Genomic DNA, 19,650 nt, shown 5'->3' with positions numbered 1-19,650 from the left:
TATGATTAACCTTCTTCCTTGTGTATATATAAACAAACCAAGTGGCTGTTGTTGTATATGATGTTATCTAGTGGTGTTGGGTATCAGTGAGATACTATTTTAATTATAGTCTTTTTGTTGACTTTTTTTTCCATTTTTAATAATTATTGTATTGTCCCACTTTATATTAGGTGGCCTTAACTACTATGTACTTGCATTTAAATTAATCATTTGGTACAATGCACTTATTGTGTACATACATACATAGTGTTTTGCAATACAGTATGAACACAATAAGTACATTGTACTTATTTTTTGATGTAAGTACATAGTAGTTAAGGCCACCTAATTTAAAGTGTGACCTATTGTATTTTTAAAATATGTCAGTATAGTTTTTATTTATTTATGTTTTAGTGCATCAAGTTAAACTAAATGAAATTGAGAAATGTTGCTTTGGCAATTAGCTGAAATGTTTTTATTTATTTATTTTTTAATCTGTTTATTGAACTTTTATTATAATAAAAGATAAAGATACAGGAGAATAGAAACAAATAATTTATATATATAATTTTATTTTAGTTAACATTTATTTTATTTCAAGTAACAATTATTTATTTTTTTGTTTTAGATAACGCTTCTATGGGCGGTGAAATGCTTGACAATACTAAAATGTGCTATCTTTCTAGGGAAAAAATTGCCACTTGGTTTGATACTTTGTTACAGGCTATATTATTACTATTAAATAATACTAAAAATCATTGACATGTCTATCGGTAGCAATGTCTATCAAAAATACATAATTAATTATTAGGATTATAACTATTGTTGCAATGTGAGATTTTTAATTTTGCTTAGTGGTAGTTGGATTTTTTTCATATTCACATGCAATTTGATATAACATGAACTCTGTTGCCCCCTGGTGGTCTATATGATGCATTATTTTGAATCCGAGACAACTAAACAAACAAACTTTATAACTCAACAACAAACTTTACAATAGACTTGTACGGTGTGTTGAGGTCATTTTAAAACTAATGTATGCTCCTCAATTAGAGACCGAGAAAGAACTTTGAGTTCCTGATGAGTCTTAATAGTAGACAATCTGACGTCTGAAGTGAACGAGCTCCATTACACTTTTAAAAGGTTTGATCACTTTAATGTAGCTGTAGGCTATACTAAAACCGAGAGAGAGGAAGTGTGTTACAGTCTGTAAACCTCTCATCTTCCACTTCAGTATAATATTGAGCAGATGCTGGGGCTGTTTGACTTCTTCACCATTGTCTGCATGCAAAGTAGGACAGTCTGTGTGCATCAAGACAAATCTTCAGATGGTACAGGTGGGCTTCCATTTTCATGTTATTTCTTAAGATTTTACTCGAGGTGTCATTTGTCAACATTAGTTGACGTATTAACTAACATGAACGAACAATGAACAATACATTTATTACACTGTTTATTAATATTCGTTAATGTTAGTTTTTAAAAATACAGTTGTTCATTGTTCATGTTAGTTCACAGTGCATTAACTAATGTTAACAAACACAACTTGTGATTTTAATAATGCATTAGTAAATGCTGAAATTAACATTAACTAAGATTAATAAATGCTGTAGAAGTATTGTTCATTCTTTCTTCATGTTAGTTAAAGTAGTTAACTAATGAACCTTATTGTAAAGTGGTACCTGTCTCGATATTTTTAAATGCATTTTTTTAAATTGAGGCTTGTGCATAAAAATACATTACTCTTCAATATACAGTATTCAGGAATTGAAAATGATTGACATTTTAATGATTTAATATGTACGTCACTGGTTTGTTTTTTAACATTATTTAATATATATATATAGATATATCAATGCAATTAAATGCAGCTATATTTTTTTGTATTAACTATTAATCGACTTTTTTTGAACAATTAACCAATTAAAAAAAAGAGATAAAATGCAGAGAAATGTATGGATACATTTCATAGTACCTTTTGCAGGTTGTTACTTATTTTTATATTTATTGAATAATTATTTTTATTTAATTAACTCGTGTATAAGAGAAACTTTTTAAATATATTTTTATCAGTTTTTTAAAATAAGTTTTTATTAAATAAAAAGTATTAAAATTTTATTGTAATATTTTGTAATAATTGTATAGGGATTACAATTGAGGTTTCTTCAATGCATTTCTCTGCACTTTACAATACTTTTCTTCTGTTCTATGTTTATTGTCCCGCATTAGAACAGACACTAACGTCATGCGTGACATTCACCACAGCAGCTCCGTGTGCAAACACACCAACTAGAGGATGCAACACTCCTGTCACACATGAAGCAGAACCTATCCATGCCGTTTCTCAAGTGCGGGGCGTTTTGATCAGCTGAGAACCAGGATTCATGGCATCCCTCGAGACCCCAAATGACCTGCTTTTCTGCACTAACCGTAGGATTGACCGCTGCCTGATCACTGACCGCTACTTTACCTATGAGAGTCTTTCAGGTGGGACCCTGATCACCGGAGATGGACAATTTCACTCCGTCACTAATGGTTTCTGCTCTTTTCAAATGCTCCGATCAGTGGCTATATTAAGGCTTTGAATAAGGTCAGCAATGAATAGCTTTGGTGTCAGCACCATATCCCAGTGGCAAGAGGTAACCGCTTGTTTTTTTATTGCACTTTCCTTTCTTGGAATGTTTTAACTTTCATAGGATTTATATGTAAAAGTCAATGCAAAAGTAATTGTGGTGGAAATCCTTCTCTGGCTGACCTGATTTTACAGCTGTGCTCCCTTTTGCAGAGCTGCATGTGCTTTTGACAAAGAGGGAAAAGCAAAGGACAGTAGGCTTGAATTTTTGTAGTGTGCATGAGTACAAGCTCAAATCTGATGCAAATGGCTGAAAACCCTGAAGACCCCCTTGTATTGTTGGAGATCCTGGAAGTGTTAGGTGCATGCCGTGGGAATGTGTCATACGCGGATATTTGCGTTTATCTGAGTGGACGCTTCAGCCTGCAGCCGCTTCTAGAATTACGGAGTCTCTTGTACTCCACCGCATGTAGAGACCCCTGCTTCCCTGCCACCCTCTTCCGAGAGCGACTTCACCCGCCCTGCAGCAACCGGCTCTCAGCGACCGCCGATGTCGTCTCCCTGTTCAACCTCCTCATGCACACCCGCATGGCTCCTACATACACGCAGAACCTTCAGTCTCTGACACCCTGTCAGGTCTGTGGGAAGGGATTTGCGCGTTACGACTGGCCGGCTGCCTTACCCGTCACAGGAGGAGGGACCGCCTCTGAGGACTGTAAATATGAGAACCTCCCTTGTGAAGCGTTCAGTCATAACACAGAGGCTTCACACACTCAGACCAACTCTGCGTTGGTCGCTCAGCCTCACTCTCGCATGCACAACCGGGACAGCATGCAGAACGCGCATTCTGGGGACGTTTCCATTGACGCGGTCAATCAGGAGGCTGGCAAGCCACCGGTGACCAATCAGGGATCCCGCGTTGCTCGTTCCTGCTCCCAGAAGAGGAGTGCCTTTAAAGATGGGCTCCACAAAATTCCATTCATATCCGTGGAAGGCGACGGCCAGTCAGATCAAATCCCAGATGGACCAAGATCGGATGGTGAGGACCTGCTTTACGTTTCCCAAAAAAACCCTTATCCAGACCCTGCAACATACGCAAACGACCAGCACAACCCGGCATCACATGCGCATGACCATTCATACGTTTACTTAACTCATTCGAATGCACCTGAACCGGATGCGCACGTGGCCGACTCGCAATCCTATGATGATGCCTCGAACCCCTACGACCCTCAGACTCAGTGGCGTAAGGCGAAACACGAGAGTTTGGACGAGCTCCAGACATCCACCTACTTTGGCCCTTCGGTCTCCAGCGAAAAGCACCAAACGCCTGCTCTTCAAAACAAAAGCCACAGCTTGGACATCGACAGCAGGGCGGCGGATGAAAGACCTGAGCCGGAAACGACCGGGCTGCAGAAACCCAGATCAGAGCGGTCTGTCTTAGAGAAGTCTGGATTACGAAAGCCAGGATCTGTTAAACTTAGCATCGACGGATCAAGCTTCGACATTCCCGGTTTTGATCCTCGCATCGTCAATTCGGTGCGGGATACCTTCAAGAGACTGAGTGGCATGAGTTTGGATGCATGGTACGATTGGTCACCGAGCATTGATGGCATGGTTAGCGTAGGCACCCAAACGGAGCCTGCAGATCGGCGCGCTTTACGAAGCATCATGCTTGCCGATAAACTCTCCATCGACAACCCTGACATCGGTGAGGACGACATCAGCGCCATCTTCCGTTTTCTAGACGACATTAGCATGTGTGGCTCCATGGCAGTGCTGCCAGGGGAAGGAGGCGGAGCCCAGGAAGGGGGTGGGGCCGGGCTGCCAGAGAGGCGTGAACGTTTGGGAAAATTACGGAGGTTGTTTCACTCCTTGGAGGCACCTGAGGAGGGCGTGAGATGGGGCGTGGGGCGACTTCTCCAACGGGTCACGGAGCTGGAGCAACAGCTAGAGCCGATCGCAGAGCTACGTGAGCAGCTGGCCCTTGTGCTCTTCACGCTGAACCGTCTGGAAGAGCGGGAGCAGGTTGCATGCCCACACGTGCATCAGATGCACATACAGCCACAGCTCACACCACGGCCTAGCCTGCAGCAACAGCAGGGGTCCCCGAGGACCAATTTAGTGGCGGAGGGCGTCAACGAGGCAGCGGCAAAACGCAGACGGCTGTTTGTGCGTAGGACCTCCAGGAGCTACACGGAGAGCAGCGGATCGGAAGCCCCCAGAGAGTGGAGCATCAGCTTCAGCAAGGAGCCACACATACAGTCTGTTAAGGTAACAGGATAAAAAATATATACAGTGGTGGCTAAAATGATTAGAACACTAGTATTTTCACCAGCTAAAAATGGTTTTAAGTCAGTTATTTCTATCTCTTGCTGTAGTGTGTCAGTGGGAAATATCAGTTTACATTTCCAAACATTCATTTTGTCATTAATAACACAAGGAGTCTGACAATAGCCAGTGCTCCACACAGAGATCTGATCTCATCATCATCCAGTTTGTGCCCTAGGTGCACTTGTGCATAGTTTTTCAGGTAGGTTTCTTGAAGCATCTCAGAGACGTTGCCGCAGTTCTTCTGGATTTAGTCTGTCTCAGTTTTGTTCTGTTTCTTCGTGTCATTCCAGACAGACTGGATGATGATGCGATCAGATATCTGTGTGGAGCACTGGCTATTGTCAGACTCCTTGTGTTATTAATGACAAAATTAATGTTTGGAAATGTAAACTGATATTTCCCACTGATACACTACAGCAAAAGATAGAAATAACTGACTTAAAACCATTTTTAGCTGGTGAAAATACTAGTGTTCTAATAATTTTAGCCACCACTGTATGTATATAAACATATTTTAAATGTGCTATAAGTGATATTTCTTCTACATAAAATGACTTGAGAAATCATACTTGTCTTTGTGGCAGAGCTAGACTCTGACTGAATTCAGACTAGCATGTTAGCATACTATTCTTATTTCTGTTACATAAAGAAACAGTATGTATTCTAAGACAAAATAGTAAGAGTAGTATTTTAGTATGTTACGCTGAATTCAGCCCCTGTAAACAACAAAATAAGAGTCAGTAGCCAATAAGAAAGTTTGTATCTCATCGGAAAACTAGCCAGTCAGAAATGATCTCTGCTTGTCAATCATGTTGTGCATTTAGGAAGGGTTTTGAAGAGACGTGGTTAAAGATAGCAAAATGGCTGAAATCGCTTATAGCTCATAAATATTAAGCTCCTCTCCTTCAACAGATTATCTTCACAAGATTGTCTTGTAAGAATCATACACTTTTGCTGGTCACAGAGCTTATTATCTGCAATAATCCGAAAGCTAAAGGGTTTTTGTCGAGGGAACCAGGATAATGCTGACTTTAAGCCTTGCCCAAAAAAATGATGTCATCTTTGCTACACTGTACTGAAGCACAAGATCCTCATTCTTATGAACATGATCAACAGGTTTCATGCAAACTTGTGGATTTCATACAGCTAGAGCAATGCTGTCATTAAAGCAAAAGGAAAAGAACTGTTAAAATTCATGTGAATTTTTCAGTTTAACTTTGTTACAATGCAGAAAATAATATTGTATTAATGTAGAATACAGAATTAGAACGTACATACATTTTGATAGTAGTCTCATTTGGACCTTATATATATGTATAGATATTAAGATGAATACTTTGTCATAACATAAACCTTGTTTGGCTTCTCAGTCAGATAATTTAGGTGGAGTGCATAAAAGAGAGGGCTCTGTAGTGCAGGAAGTGACGGGCTTTCACCTCATGCCACCTGAGACCCACAGTGCACCACGCCGCACATCTGTCCATAGCACTACCCAGCATTTGACTGAACGCCCCAAAGTGACCTGGAGCCAATCAGACTTAACACCGATGGATCTTCAGGTGACACCTCCAAATGTAATATTTTGAGTGAAAACATTGTCAACTCATGAATCTGCATTTGCATAACATGTTTTCTAAATCTATGTTAAAGGAACAGTTCACCTGATCAAGAGCCTGATAAAGACATCATAATAATCCACAAGTAGTCCACATGATTTTAGTAAACAAATCAGTCAAGACGTTCTAAAATATCCATAATCCTGTATCCATAATAATGCTTATTCCAGTGAAAAATTTGTGTCATCTGAATCAGGAGAGAAATATGCACAGATTAAGCACCAATTACAAGTGTAAACAGTTCTAAACAAATACGTCAGTGGATTTTGATGTAAGAGGACAACAGGGTATGGACTTTTTCACTGGAGGAAGTGTCATTATCGATTGGCCAGAAGCAACAGTTGACTTTATAAGATGTTAACTGATGGACTGGAATACTTGTGGTTCATTGTGATGTTTTTATCAGCTGTTTGGACTCTCATTCTGACGGCACCCATTCACTGCAGAGCATCCATTGGTGAACAAGTGATGTAATGCTACATTTTTCCAAATCTGTTCTGATGAAGAAACAAACTCTGCTTAATCTTGGATTGCCTGAGGGTGTACATTTTCAGCAAATTTTCATGTGTGGGTGAACTATTCCTTTAACCTGGGATAATAAACTGTGCAAAGCGTATATTAATGCAGATAAACCAGCACTTACTCAGCTATTTTCTATATATGTTTTGCAGGCCCCTGAGTCTTTGGAGTTCTGGACAGACGAGATTTACACGCCGGCCTCCGACACGCTCCTGCGGCGTTCACATTCGTACACCCGTTGCAGCAGGAACCAGGCGTACCGCATCGCTGCCCTCAGCATCACTGCCACCATCATCCTCATCCTCATCATCGTCATTCCAGTCAGCACCATGTAACGTACATGCAGTCATATGACACGCCTGAGGCTACATTGAATGGTATTAGATATTGGTATTGAATGTTTATTAGATAATATTATCAAGATTTGAATGAATGCATGAAATCTTCATGAACCTAATTCGAGAAGCATGGCAGTCTGTCCCAGTGTAAAACCTATGCAAAATAGAATGCATTTCCTGAAACCTTTTTGGAGTTTCCCTACCTTTAGATTTGTTCGAATTTAAGCAGGTTTTCAGTTAAATGCTTATTCGGCAGTTTATGGCTTGCGGACATTCCGGTATGCCCTCTTTGTTGACGGATATTGGGGAGTTCCCATTAGTCTAATGTAATTCTGCTGAAACCTGAGACGGCATCCACTTGCTCGCACAGCGGCACACGTTTCTCTCTTCCGCACCTCTGCTCTCTCTCCATTTAAATGCTTGGAAAATCCATTATTAGTTGCAAATTTGCATGCAACTGCCCTTTAAATCTGCTAAATGTCCCCGTATTTGGAGGAAATGCTGACGTGCGAGTGATATGAATCTCTTGTTTTCGTTTGATGCATATTCTTCATTACTGACCCGGAATTGCGGTCAACTCGTTCACTACCAGAATAGTGCTACAAATTGTAATATCCTGCCTCACAAAAGCTTAGAAGAAAAGGAAAACAAGCCTCCAGAGATCCAGAATGGATGCATGATGGTGGATCAATACCGGCACACATTTTCAATTTGCTGAACAACAGCACTAAACTTTTAATGGGCTGTGATGGGACTGAGTGAGTGCAGGAGGGGAGAGACCGAGAGAAAGGAGTGTTTGTCCTCTTTTATTGAGCCTGAAGCTTTCTGAGTCCTACTTCTGTCTGCTGCAGCTGATTAATGAGCGATTTGCTCAGGTAAAAGGGTTTCCAATTGGAACTGATGGGATTTTTACATGCAGTTTGATATATGATCACTATTGTAATTCATCTTGCGCTACGCACTACAGAATGAATGAGACATCAATCAATTACTTTTCTAAACGATCAGATTTGCAATCACAGGCCAGTAAGCGATCACCTACAACACAAGCAAAGTGTTGACAGCCGCTCAGAGCAACTTAGCAAACGCATAGTAAGCCTTGGCAATGCTTTCTACAGCTGAATACTGTAATGTGAAGACAACTGAATGAGATGTCCTATTTTAAGGAGGCAATGTTGGAAAAGTTTTGACTTTTGACTTGATTTTGATTGACATTTTTGTGTGTAGAAATAGCCTACGCATTTCTCCTCAGAATCATTCTTGTTTTTCATTCTATAGTTGTATGAACACATGCATTTCTGGATTGGAATTTTTCCTTTTTCAGGGCACCTTTGACTGTGAAAATGTACCTTTTGTCTCTTCATAAAGCTGGTTTTGGTTATACGATGGGATTGTGTCTTGTGTGTCATTTTTTCCACCAGTTAAACAAGCATGAAGTTGCATAGGAAGCTGGTGGATCATGACAGTGGTTGGACTGAGAGGTTTTCTTTAATAATATCATCAATGCTTTTGCACACTGCTACTTGCTGCTTTTCCCAATGCAGTTTTAATATTTCAGAGCACAGCTCTCATAAACGTGTATTATCTATTTATGATCTGTCAGTTCCGTTATTGACGTGAAAGCACTTAACCGCACTTACACACATAGTCTCTCAAGCTCAAATGAGGCTTCCTTCTAATGTAGTTTATCTAAAATCTCCACTGCCTTTTTCTCTCTGCATACATATTGTGAAAGTGATTTGGTTTCATATTTGATAATGCTGCAAAATTCATTATAGAGATCGCTCACAAATTGATTCCAGTGAAACTTTAAAGAGCGAGCTAATATAATTAGAAAAGCCAGCTTCATATAAAAGATATTAATATGAAGAGACTTATTGAATGATGATTGTTAGATCATTTCTCATAATTGATTTTCTGCTCATTTGTGTGTGATGGACTGATGTGTTCATTTAATCTAGGAATTTCTATACATTCAGTCTATTATGTAGCTATAAATTTTCAATTTGTTTTTATTGAAGATATGCACCTCAATGCCATATACCTTGGGAACAACAGTGAACACTGGGATTGTCTTATAAGCCAGTCAACTCTTAGAAACCCTAATAAATTATAATTATTAAATTAATTTGAAGGCAAGTTAGTTGATGTATTACTGCAGGATGCCAATATTGTATTTTTAAATGGTGATTAAATGTTACATAAAAAAGAGAGATATTACTAAAAATATGTATTTAAAATAATTGATTTGTAGTTAAAATTATTATTTAAATTTATTGCAGTTAAAATTTAATTACAACAAATTAAATTAAAGGGGCTAAATCAACTTAAAGGGATAGTTCACCCAAAAATGAAAATTTGATGTTTATCTGCTTACCCCCAGGGCATCCAAGATGTAGGTGACTTTGTTTCTTCAGTAGAACACAAACGAAGATTTTTAACTCAAACCGTTGCAGTCTGTCAGTCCTATAATGCCCATCAATAGGCACACAATCTTTGAGAGAGAGAAAAACCATGCACAGACAAATTCAAATGAAACCTTGTGGCTCGTGATGATACATTGATTTCCTAAGACACTAAACGATCGGTTTGTCCGAGAAACTTAACAGTATTTGTATATATATTTTCTTACCTCTGATAAACCTCAATGTCAGACTGTCACAACATCCGGTGCTTGAGGCCTCAACCCGCTCTTGCACATAGATGCCTCATTAGCGACGGTTTCTATGGGCCGCCATACGTAAGGATCTACATATATATCTATGTTCCAGAGCCGTTCACGGCACGTGTCACATGCCGGATGTTGTGGATGAGCTCAGGATGGTTGGACATTGCAGTGTATCAGAGGTAAAAAATGATATAAATACTGTTCAGTTTCTCGCACAAACCGATCGTTTCGTGTCTTAGGACATCAATGTATCGTCACGAGCTGCAAGGTTTAATTTTGATTTGTGTGTGCATGTTTTTTCTCTCTCTCAAAGATTGTGTGCCCATTGATGGGCATTATAGGACTAACAGACTGCAACGGTTTGAGTTAAAAATCTTCTTTTGTGTTCTACTGAAGAAACAAAGTCACCTACATCTTGGATGCCCTGGGGGTAAGCAGATAAACATCAAATTTTCATTTTTGGGTGAACTATCCCTTTAATAGGCCTATAATTAAATGTTCATTTTAAAATTAATTTAGTTTTAAGGCATTCTTTTTCTCAGCTGCTTTAAAATTGAAGTTAATTTTCAAATCATTTTTAAATGCACAAAACTTTTCGTTTTCGTAAAAATCGTAAATAGAGCAAATCAAACTGGCGGCAAAAGGACGAGCTTGTTACCTTGGAAACGTAACACACGCAAGCTCAGTAGCGCACACGTGTTGTTACGCATCCATGGTAACAGTTCTTTCCTTTAGTAGGTGCGGTTTGTTTCCTTTTGCGTTATAAATTACATTTTCTCAATTATCTGTCTGGCTGGTTTTACCGCGGCTGTGAAATGGCTCATGTCCGGACCTATAATCCGCGCGTCCGTGTGGGCAACTGGAAAGAAGACGTGACTTTAGAAGAGGTTTGTTGTTTTGACGCATCTCATGTTTGTTGGTGTGTGAAGTCCAGACAGAGAACAAGTGAGTAAATGAGCAGTGTCTCTGCAGGAAACTCTCAAGAACTTCATCCTGCAAAAAGACAGAGGCGAACTCACTGTTCAGAAAGAAGGAGGTCTGAGACAAAACATGCTGAAACCAGTAAGTTTTTTTTTTTTTTTTTTTTTCTGATATGTTAAACAATGTTGCTAGATGAACAAATTATCAGATAAAATATTAATATAATATTAATTTGGACATTGTGATGAATATCATAATTTGTCATTTAGCATAATATTTAAAACCTTTTAAATATATTTCAATATATATATATATATATATATATATATATACAGTATATAATTTATTGATTTGTTTAAACATATCTTACAAATGTAATGTTAAATATTAAAATATACTTTGCCCTCCATATATTTCAATCCAACAAAAAACATTCACATTTTATGAAAACCTGTTTGTATTCTATATTCTATAGCATGTGAATATAAAACACATCAACAAGTAGCAAAATAGGGGGGAAAAGGAATAAAAATTGGCAAAATATTTTATTAAATCACTGTAAATTTATTTTCTTGACGCTGAGATACATTTTGAGAAATATTATTGTATATGAATGTTGAAACTGAATATATATTGTAGCATTTATTTAATTTGTAATTTTTTGCCAGAAATGTGTATTTTTGGTCGTATGGGATTCGAAAATTGGTGGTGAAATTTTCTTTAAGAAATAGCTAGTAAATTTCACAAATAATTACAGAGAAACTTCAAATAATACATTGAATTTAAAGAGTGAATCTCCTCCCCACAATAACCTTTGTTTTATTTACAGCTGATGTAGTGCAGTGGTGCTCAGAAATGTTTTTTTTTTGTGTGTGTCTTCTGCATGTGAGACTGATTCTGGTTTTTGTTTAGGTGAGTTTATCAGTGTCGCAGGATGGCTTTTTGCACTTTGGAGACACAGTCATGCTGCTGAACTCTGAAGGTGGAGAGCACGAGCAGCGTGGCTCCTGTGTCCTCAGCATTATTGCTGACAGCAGTAATATCACTTCACAGTCTGACACGAATTCAGTCCCCCACCTTCTCGGGCCTCTCCAAGTAGGCGGAGCTCACAGCATGACCCCTTGTGTTAGAAACGCCTTTATCATTACAAGGTATCACACATGCACGTTCAAACTCACTCAATCGCACACACACACACACACACACACACACAAACACACACACAGTGGCTGACCTCTTTTTTCATCTGTGGTCTGTGATTCAGTGTTGATGGGACCTCAGATGGAGAGGTGCTCCGATACGATCAAAGCTTTGCCCTGAGAACGACCGTAGGCTTTGCCGGAGAGGTAAACAAGCAAATGGCATATGTACAGTTTTATGTAATTACTGAGTTCCCAAGTCTCAGCATGCAGTCTGTTGGATTCCTCATAGCTATTCCTTGCCAGTGATCGCAAAACATTTCTGAAGTGTGCTAAGAAGTCACGACTACAGGAGTTGAGCCTAGTAGAGGAGTGTGATTTCCTGTGCTGGTGGAAGGTGATTTACTTTGACCCCCAAGCAAGGCTTGAAAATGAAGGATACCCTGTTCAGGTTCACACTTTCAACTAAATCTTTTTCAGATGTACTTGTTGTTATTACTTAGTAACTTAATAATGTGGGGTGGATGCTTTGTTTTGGCAGGTGAACAGCAAGGTTTTGATTTCCCACTGTAAGACCAATCAATGTCTGGCTGCTCTAGGCAATCACATCCTATGGTAATGTGTTATGTTTCATATTGTAAAAGTAAGTGATTCAGTTAAAGTGAGCTGAGAAACAGCCAAATGTTACAGATACACCAAAATTCAGTTCCTAATGTTCAGTTCCACTCCCATTCTATTTTCTTGTTGAATATATATATATATATATATATATATATCTAAAAAAAATTCTTTTTTTTTTAATTATTATTATATAATTTTTCTGTGAATAATATAAACATACACATACTGAAGATGTAACGTCTTTTTTTATTTATTTATAATTTTATCTATTATAATTTGTATATATATTAATATATATTTATATATAATTTTGATTTAATATTTTATAAATGCATTATTTTAAATATTATTTTATATATAGGAAAATACCTGCTTATAAACAGGTCTGTCTAGTTTAATGTTAATTCTGTGTAGAACAATTGCTAGTGTTTATTCATTTATTTGGTTTGTTTGTTTTGTGTGTTTAGGACTCCTTTTGGTAAAGAGTATGAACTCTCTGCTCACACCTTCTTGGACTCTCATAAAGCTGAGCGGGACAATAATCATTGGCTGTTTTTCATGGCTCATTCTGCCAATCAAAATCAGAGCCTGATGGGACTGCAACAAGACTCAGAAATAACAGATGAGCATAGAGAAAACCAAGAGGACACGCAAGTAAAAGAGTGCAGTTAAAAAAAAACAGAGATAAAAGGAAATAAAAATTACACCAATAAATATTTTGGAAAATACAATATTTTATTTCTTTATATATTTACTGTTATATTTCTGTTAGTGAATTCTGTTGATTTTTCTTGTACAAAAAGTAAAAAGATAATTCCATGAAGCTCCCAAAAGGAGGCAGCATCCCCTCTGTCCTCACTGCTGCCTTCTGCTGTTGACTAAAAGTTTCATAAACATGCTCATACACACATTCACTGTCTCTATTTACAATGTTTCATTCAGCATAAAAATGCTTTTACAAATTCAAACATATGCCCAATTCTGATTTTTATTTTTATTTTTCTGCTTTGTTTTTTTATGTATTTTATTTTTCCTTGTATGTTTCTTCTTGTTTCTTTGTTTCTTTCTTTGTCCTTTGGTTCGGCCTCCTTTTTCCCCATTGGTCACCTATACGGAGAACAAGAAATCATGTGCATTCTGTCATAACCACACACACAGATATCTGACCTTCTGTCCCATTCAAAAGCTTGGGGTCAGCAAAATAATACTTTTGCTCAGCAAAGATGCAGTAAATTGATCAATGACAGGTAAAGACATTTTTCCACCACAGGAATAAATAACATTCATACATTTCTGTATGAAAATAGAATACAGTTATTTAAAATTGTAACAATATTTCACAAAATTACTGTTTTCTCTTGGATTTTTGATCAAATAAATGATTCAAAAACTTTTTTTTTTAATCTTACAGACCCCAGGATTTTTAAACGGTAATTTACATTTGCGATACATATTAATAGTAATTGCATGTTAATTGTATTTAATGTGTTTGCACAAAAATCTATATTTTACTGTAATTTCTGTCGGTAAAGGCCAGTGAATCATAGCCGTGTGACGGCATGATCGCAACTGTGATATTGCTTAATCTGAAGGAATCGAGAGACAGAACAGAGGAGCAAAGGTTTTTAATAGGACACAGATATACATACATACATACAGTCAGCACATAACAGACATATGTAACCAACGACATGATCATTCATACATCAACACGTATACAAAGAATAAATAAGGATTTGGAAAATGGGACAGGAGATATAAATAAAGGGTTCGGGAGGAAGGGAGGTTTAAATTGCTAGTTTACGTTTTTCCAATCGCTCCACTCGCTCCACTGAGAGAGGAGCAGCAGGTCTCTGCAGCGGACCCTCAGTTTTGTGATGGAGCCCTGAACTTTGATCTTTGACCCCACCTCCCATTCTTTAGTCTTCAGCTGAGAAGATACAGAAGCAGAAAACAAGAGAATTAATTAATTACTTCAACATTCTTAAAGTGACAGTTCATCCTAAAATAAAAATGATGATTTTTAGCGAGTAATGACTTCTGTTCAGTCTGTTTCTTGCACAAATCCAGCGGCCTTGAATGTCTTATGTAACATGGACTAATTTAAATTTTTTTATTATACGTCTTTGGTATTTTTATGTAGCTTGACAGCATGTTCCCCATTTAAAGTCAATATTATGATAAACTTCTCCATGGAAGAAAGAAATTCATACAGGTACAGGTTTGGGATGTAATTTTCATTCCATTTTTGGTGAACTGTTTATGTGTGAGAAAAGCATGTCGTACCTCTCCGTTGTCTCGTATCTCATACTCTATCTCATGCTTCAGAGGAAAGAAACTGTGGGGCTGCGGCCAGGTTGAGGGAGGCTCCACCTCTAATTCTATGATTTGATTATCACTCTCCTCATTTTTTATAGAGCAGAATGAAATGTTTGGATTCGCTGGCTTAACTAGGAAAAACAGAGAAAACACATTCAATTAGTAATGATGTGCTTTAGACCAGTGGTTTTCAACTAGGGACCCGGGGCCCACTAGAAGGCCTCAGCAGACTTAAAATTAAGTTTTTTGTTTTTTTTTCATTTGACTTCAGAATTCAAGTGTAGTCTGATCCGAGTGTAGATCTGAGCTTTGTTTTGGACCATGCAATAGAGCCAAGTGTAAAAAGAGTCTATTTTATTAATTTTTTTAGCAAACTTATTAATAAAATCAGCAGAGTAGCATAAACTGCATTAAATGGATTGTAAATGGACATAAAAATGAGAATTCGTTCATAATTTACTCACCCACAAGTTGTTCATTCTTCAGAGAAGAAGATATTTTAAAGAATGTTGGTAGCCAAACAGTTACTGGTATAGCCATTGACTTCCATTGTGTGTGTTTTTTTCCCATACTATGGAAGTCAATGGTTACCTGTCAACTGTTTGGTTACCAAAATTCTTCAGAATATCTTCTATCAGAATATAAAGAAACTCACACAGGTTTAGATTTACAGATTGAGGGTGAGTAAATGATGACAGAATTCCCTTTAACCCACATACTCACTGATGTCCCGTAGGAAGAAACTGTAGTCAGTTTTCATATAGCAGCACGCAGAAGCCGCCTCCGCTGTTACCAGCAGCCGCTCGGACTCTTCAGAGTATGAATTGGTGGAATGTGGGAGAAAAAATACCCCATCCACGGGCTGTGACACCCAGTCACCATTATCCCTAAATAGATACAATAAGCATACGTGGTTGAGTCAATGATAAAATAAGCTTAATGTGTCTGTGGGTGTTTTTGATACCTTGTATTGCGAAGTCTGAAAGCAAATTTATCTGAAAATTCATTTGAGGTCCAGGCACATTTGATTTTTTCAGTGCAGGAAAACGTCTCTGCTGTGCAGTTGATATGAAATGCTGAAAAGGAAGAAAGAAATACACTGAAAAGCTGAACAGACAAAGCATGAATACTTTGACCGTGTTCAAAACCGAAAGTAACTGGCTTCCTGCTTTGTGGCCCAGACAGTCAGTGACTCAACAGGTCACTTTTTAAGGAAACTAGTTTCGAACTGTCGATAACATCATGTATACGCTATTAAAAATAAAGGTTCTAAAATGTGTTTTTTGCAGCGATGATTCTACACACTCGCACCAGAATTTGCACAAAATATTGTAGAATTTGTTTGGTTGTAGCCTTTGATGTCAACAACAAAAGATCTTAAAAATAAAGGTTCTTTATTGGCATCGGTGGTTCACGAAGAACCTTTAACATCCATGGAACCTTTCCATTCCACAAAAGGTTCTTTATAATGGAAAAAAGTTAGATTATTAAAATGTTCTTGAACCAAAAATTGTTCTTCCAAGCCATTGCTGTGAAAACACACTTTTTTTGAACATTTATTTTTAAGAGTGTGGAAAGCATTTTCCCCTTTGATAAGCATGATTATATGGATAGTTGTATTTATTATTTGCATCTAGCATATTTTACATCCTGCTGTTTGTAACTGTGAGGACACCATTAGTGAAAATCACTAATCTAGAGTGTGTAACAAATGTGAGGTTACAGTTAAATAAGTGACTTTTGTAAAATTAGATAAACGATTTTATGAACTCATTTACAGCTTTACTGTACAGGTTTAATTTGGCTACCTAACTCTGTATACACAGCCTCTCATTCAGCTATTAGTAAAATACTGTGGTTTTGCGGTTTAAAACATTGCGGACAGTGTTTTAATGTGTAATGTATTAATGTAATATCTGATGGCTAACTCAGGCCATGGTTAATGAATATCAGGATGCCACATCTTTGTAAGATTAACACCCTTTTTGGGTTTTAGGATGATGTTCCCTACACTGTTAAAAATAAAGATCCTTGGTCTTCATGTCGTTTAGTGAAGAACGTTCAAAGATTAGACTCAGATTATTGAAATGTTCTTCACACCTCATGCTTAAAAATAAAGGATCTTTATTTGTATTGATGGTTTCATGAAGAACCTTCAACACCCATAAAGGTTCTTTATAGTGAAAAAGTCCTTTAGATTATTAAAATGTTCCTTACACTGTGAAAAAAAGGAACTGTTCACTGAAAGGATCTTTGGGTAAAACTAAAAATCCTTGTTTTATGGCATCACTGCAAAAAAGCGCTTTATTTTTAGGAGTTATGGAAAAATGGTTCCTTTAGAAACTGTCTTTATTTATAAGAGTGTATGGCAAACCTTAATCAATAATACGTCAAGCATTATTGCTAAACATAAAAAGTGATTGCTTAATAGGAATGTTAGATAGAGGATGTTCAGCAGATGTTCCCACCTGTAGCTTCTTTAGACTTGTCGAGCAGGAGATAGGTGTAGTCTTCAAGACCCGTATCACTCCAGCAGGTGTAATTCCCAGTTAGGTCTTCCTCCAGGTCAATCACGGTCAAATCCCGCCCACTGAGGATTTCATATTCTGACTGTGATATGTTCTCTATGCTACTTGCATCCTCGCGTCTCCATGTGATTATGTCTTTATCTGTTCTACAGGTCAGGGTAACGGATGCGTGTCTCTCAGCAATTACAACTGCATAAAGAGAAACAATCCAGAACACAGAATGAGTAAATGATAATTAAAAAAATAAGTTATTTGAATTGTCAAGTTCACTTAACTTTTTTGTTTAATTATTATGTACTTAATCATTTTAAGGCAACGGGTTTCCTCAGTTTTCTTAAAGTTAAGTCAACTTTCACTTTTTACAGTGTTGTGACCATCAATATTATTTATATAAAAAAAATAAATAAACACATATATTATATTTATAAATACTTTTCTGGGTAGAAACCCAGTAGCGGGGGAATCCCCACTATGATATAAAAACTGTGTGTGTGTGTGTGTGTGTGTGTGTACTCATGTTTAAATAATAATGTGATCAGTAGGCTACACTCACATTTCTCAGGGAAAAAGTTAAGTGCGGACATCCTCGTTACGGACAGACAGAAGAGAAAGATGAACCTCATCAACCAAACCATCTGGAGAAACAAACACAAAAATTACATATTTAATATGAAAACGTAAATTGATTTATTAATCACTTTCTCTGAGCAAAAGTAAAAAAAAAAAAAAAAATGAATAAAAGCAGCTTAATGCATTCATCAATAATTAATGTAGCATTGAACATTATTCCATACTGAACATTAATCTATATTAATTATAAAAATACCAGTCATCATAAGAATATACAATAATTATTAATTGCCAGTACTAAAAGGAGGGCATCTATGGCCATGGCCCAAAAAATGAAAAGATGAAAATTACATTTTCAATATTTATATTAACATATCAATTTAAAGGAATGTATAAAGGCAATTTCTGTTTTATTTTCATTTGTACCTTTTTTAATTTAGTTAGTTATTGAAGTTCATTCAAATGCTCCAAATTAAGTTAATATTAATATTTTAAAAGTACAAATATTCTACATCTCCGGGTTAATATAATCCTATGAAACTGTATGTGTGTGTATATATATATATATATAGCCTACTTTTAAATACATCTCATCTTTAATTAAAATGGAAATGATGGGATTAAAGTGAACTCAGCTGGTTATGCAGATGTTTAGATCGTAATTCATGTCTTACCTTCGCTGCTGTTGCGTCAAATTCAGCGCAGAAAAACCTCAAGTGTGACTGCACGCGTCGCGTCGCGTCCTCTCGTCCTCTCATGGGGTCTGTGCGCGCTTTTATTCCATACATTCCCACCACATGATAACACCCACGTAAATGTCTACGGATTCTTAGAACGAGTTCCCCTCGAACTAAGAATGAACAAGTATTAAAATTACGAATGCTGAATTACTAAGAGATGGGCTCTTTTTCCCCTTTCTGTCATCACTCCTATTATAGACCACGAGTTAGAATTGTGCGATCTTAACAATATAGTACAGTACAGTAGGCTCTTTGGATAAATGAAAGATTATTTCCCCAATAAATAAATAAAACAAAGATTACTTGAGAGCAGGTGTCTTGTAGACGCAGTTATAGTCCACACTGGAGTATGTAAATACTAATTCACTCCTTCTACATCAAAATGTAGCTTTTAATTCAATGTGTTACTTGTTGTATCCGCTGTAATTAACTGTGAAATTTACTAGCAATTTGAGTGTTGTCTGATGATTGTTATATGTCCCTTGAGAATAAAGTTCTGTGAACTATCTATACTATACTATGCATGGGTGAACAAAACAAAGTGAATCATAAAAATGAGGAAACATGTCTCTCCCCTTATATTTATTATATGCTGCTGTATAACCTTGTACATATTAGCATCTACATATATTGCAGTATCAGAAATTAAATTCCTTTTATTAAGAGGCAACATTTTTAAATGATCTATTTAAATGAATTGTCTAATCAATATGTTGACTGTAGCTCTCTATTGCCAGATGTTACAGATTTTTAATACAATCCCCTTTATGATCATGCTATTATTCT

General features: G+C 37.0%; 3 protein-coding genes across 9 annotated transcripts; 2 read left to right on the top strand and 1 right to left on the bottom strand.

Moving 5' to 3' along the window:
- The first annotated feature begins 370 nt into the window (after window positions 1-370).
- On the top strand, window positions 371-8,740 carry si:dkey-88e18.8 (major intrinsically disordered Notch2-binding receptor 1). 5 transcript variants are annotated; one of them, XM_058750610.1, is made up of 6 exons: window positions 371-1,122; window positions 1,214-1,316; window positions 2,214-2,618; window positions 2,765-4,825; window positions 6,256-6,459; window positions 7,173-8,740. In XM_058750610.1, the coding sequence occupies exons 4-6, from the start codon at window positions 2,831-2,833 to the stop codon at window positions 7,353-7,355; spliced, it is 2,382 nt and encodes a 793-aa protein (XP_058606593.1). In that variant the 5' UTR covers window positions 371-1,122; window positions 1,214-1,316; window positions 2,214-2,618; window positions 2,765-2,830; the 3' UTR covers window positions 7,356-8,740. The 5 variants fall into 5 exon arrangements, with proteins under 5 accessions (XP_058606593.1, XP_058606592.1, XP_058606594.1 ...); XM_058750609.1 differs by having other exon boundaries at window positions 2,209-2,618; XM_058750611.1 differs by having other exon boundaries at window positions 371-1,316; window positions 2,248-2,618.
- A 1,302-nt stretch (window positions 8,741-10,042) lies between these two features.
- cfap161 (cilia and flagella associated protein 161) lies at window positions 10,043-13,389 on the top strand. Of its 2 annotated transcripts, XM_058751542.1 has the most exons (9): window positions 10,043-10,205; window positions 10,340-10,456; window positions 10,897-10,913; window positions 10,999-11,088; window positions 11,860-12,098; window positions 12,212-12,293; window positions 12,379-12,537; window positions 12,628-12,701; window positions 13,175-13,389. In XM_058751542.1, the coding sequence occupies exons 4-9, from the start codon at window positions 11,077-11,079 to the stop codon at window positions 13,377-13,379; spliced, it is 771 nt and encodes a 256-aa protein (XP_058607525.1). In that variant the 5' UTR covers window positions 10,043-10,205; window positions 10,340-10,456; window positions 10,897-10,913; window positions 10,999-11,076; the 3' UTR covers window positions 13,380-13,389. The 2 variants fall into 2 exon arrangements, with proteins under 2 accessions (XP_058607525.1, XP_058607524.1); XM_058751541.1 differs by lacking the exons at window positions 10,043-10,205; window positions 10,340-10,456 and having other exon boundaries at window positions 10,511-10,913.
- Window positions 13,390-13,421: 32 nt separating this feature from the next.
- il12b2 (interleukin 12B 2) lies at window positions 13,422-19,174 on the bottom strand. 2 transcript variants are annotated; one of them, XM_058751539.1, is made up of 8 exons: window positions 18,799-19,169; window positions 18,108-18,189; window positions 17,495-17,743; window positions 15,991-16,102; window positions 15,750-15,913; window positions 14,994-15,157; window positions 14,512-14,637; window positions 13,422-13,814 (listed from the first exon to the last, which is right to left on the bottom strand). In XM_058751539.1, the coding sequence occupies exons 1-8, from the start codon at window positions 18,910-18,912 to the stop codon at window positions 13,671-13,673; spliced, it is 1,155 nt and encodes a 384-aa protein (XP_058607522.1). In that variant the 5' UTR covers window positions 18,913-19,169; the 3' UTR covers window positions 13,422-13,670. The 2 variants fall into 2 exon arrangements, with proteins under 2 accessions (XP_058607522.1, XP_058607523.1); XM_058751540.1 differs by lacking the exon at window positions 13,422-13,814 and having other exon boundaries at window positions 14,317-14,637; window positions 18,799-19,174.
- Window positions 19,175-19,650: the final 476 nt, after the last annotated feature.

This window comes from Onychostoma macrolepis, chromosome 18 (genome assembly GCF_012432095.1).
Source record: "Onychostoma macrolepis isolate SWU-2019 chromosome 18, ASM1243209v1, whole genome shotgun sequence".
NCBI lineage: Eukaryota > Metazoa > Chordata > Actinopteri > Cypriniformes > Cyprinidae > Onychostoma > Onychostoma macrolepis.
The sequence above is the reverse complement of the archived record's forward strand: the minus strand, read 5'-3'. Positions and strand labels throughout refer to the sequence as shown.

Coding starts and splice junctions, on each gene's coding strand:
- il12b2 (XM_058751539.1), bottom strand. CDS start 18,912: ATGTATGGAATAAAAGCGCGCACAGACCCCATGAGAGGACGAGAGGAC. Junction 17,744..18,107: donor TAACTTTTTCCCTGAGAAAT/GTGAGTGTAGCC, acceptor CTCTTTATGCAG/TTGTAATTGCTGAGAGACAC. Junction 15,158..15,749: donor TTTCTTCCTACGGGACATCA/GTGAGTATGTGG, acceptor TGTTTTTCCTAG/TTAAGCCAGCGAATCCAAAC.
- si:dkey-88e18.8 (XM_058750610.1), top strand. CDS start 2,831: ATGAGTACAAGCTCAAATCTGATGCAAATGGCTGAAAACCCTGAAGAC. Junction 4,826..6,255: donor CACACATACAGTCTGTTAAG/GTAACAGGATAA, acceptor TTGGCTTCTCAG/TCAGATAATTTAGGTGGAGT. Junction 6,460..7,172: donor TTCAGGTGACACCTCCAAAT/GTAATATTTTGA, acceptor TATGTTTTGCAG/GCCCCTGAGTCTTTGGAGTT.
- cfap161 (XM_058751541.1), top strand. CDS start 10,842: ATGGCTCATGTCCGGACCTATAATCCGCGCGTCCGTGTGGGCAACTGG. Junction 12,099..12,211: donor AACGCCTTTATCATTACAAG/GTATCACACATG, acceptor TCTGTGATTCAG/TGTTGATGGGACCTCAGATG. Junction 12,538..12,627: donor ATGAAGGATACCCTGTTCAG/GTTCACACTTTC, acceptor TTGTTTTGGCAG/GTGAACAGCAAGGTTTTGAT.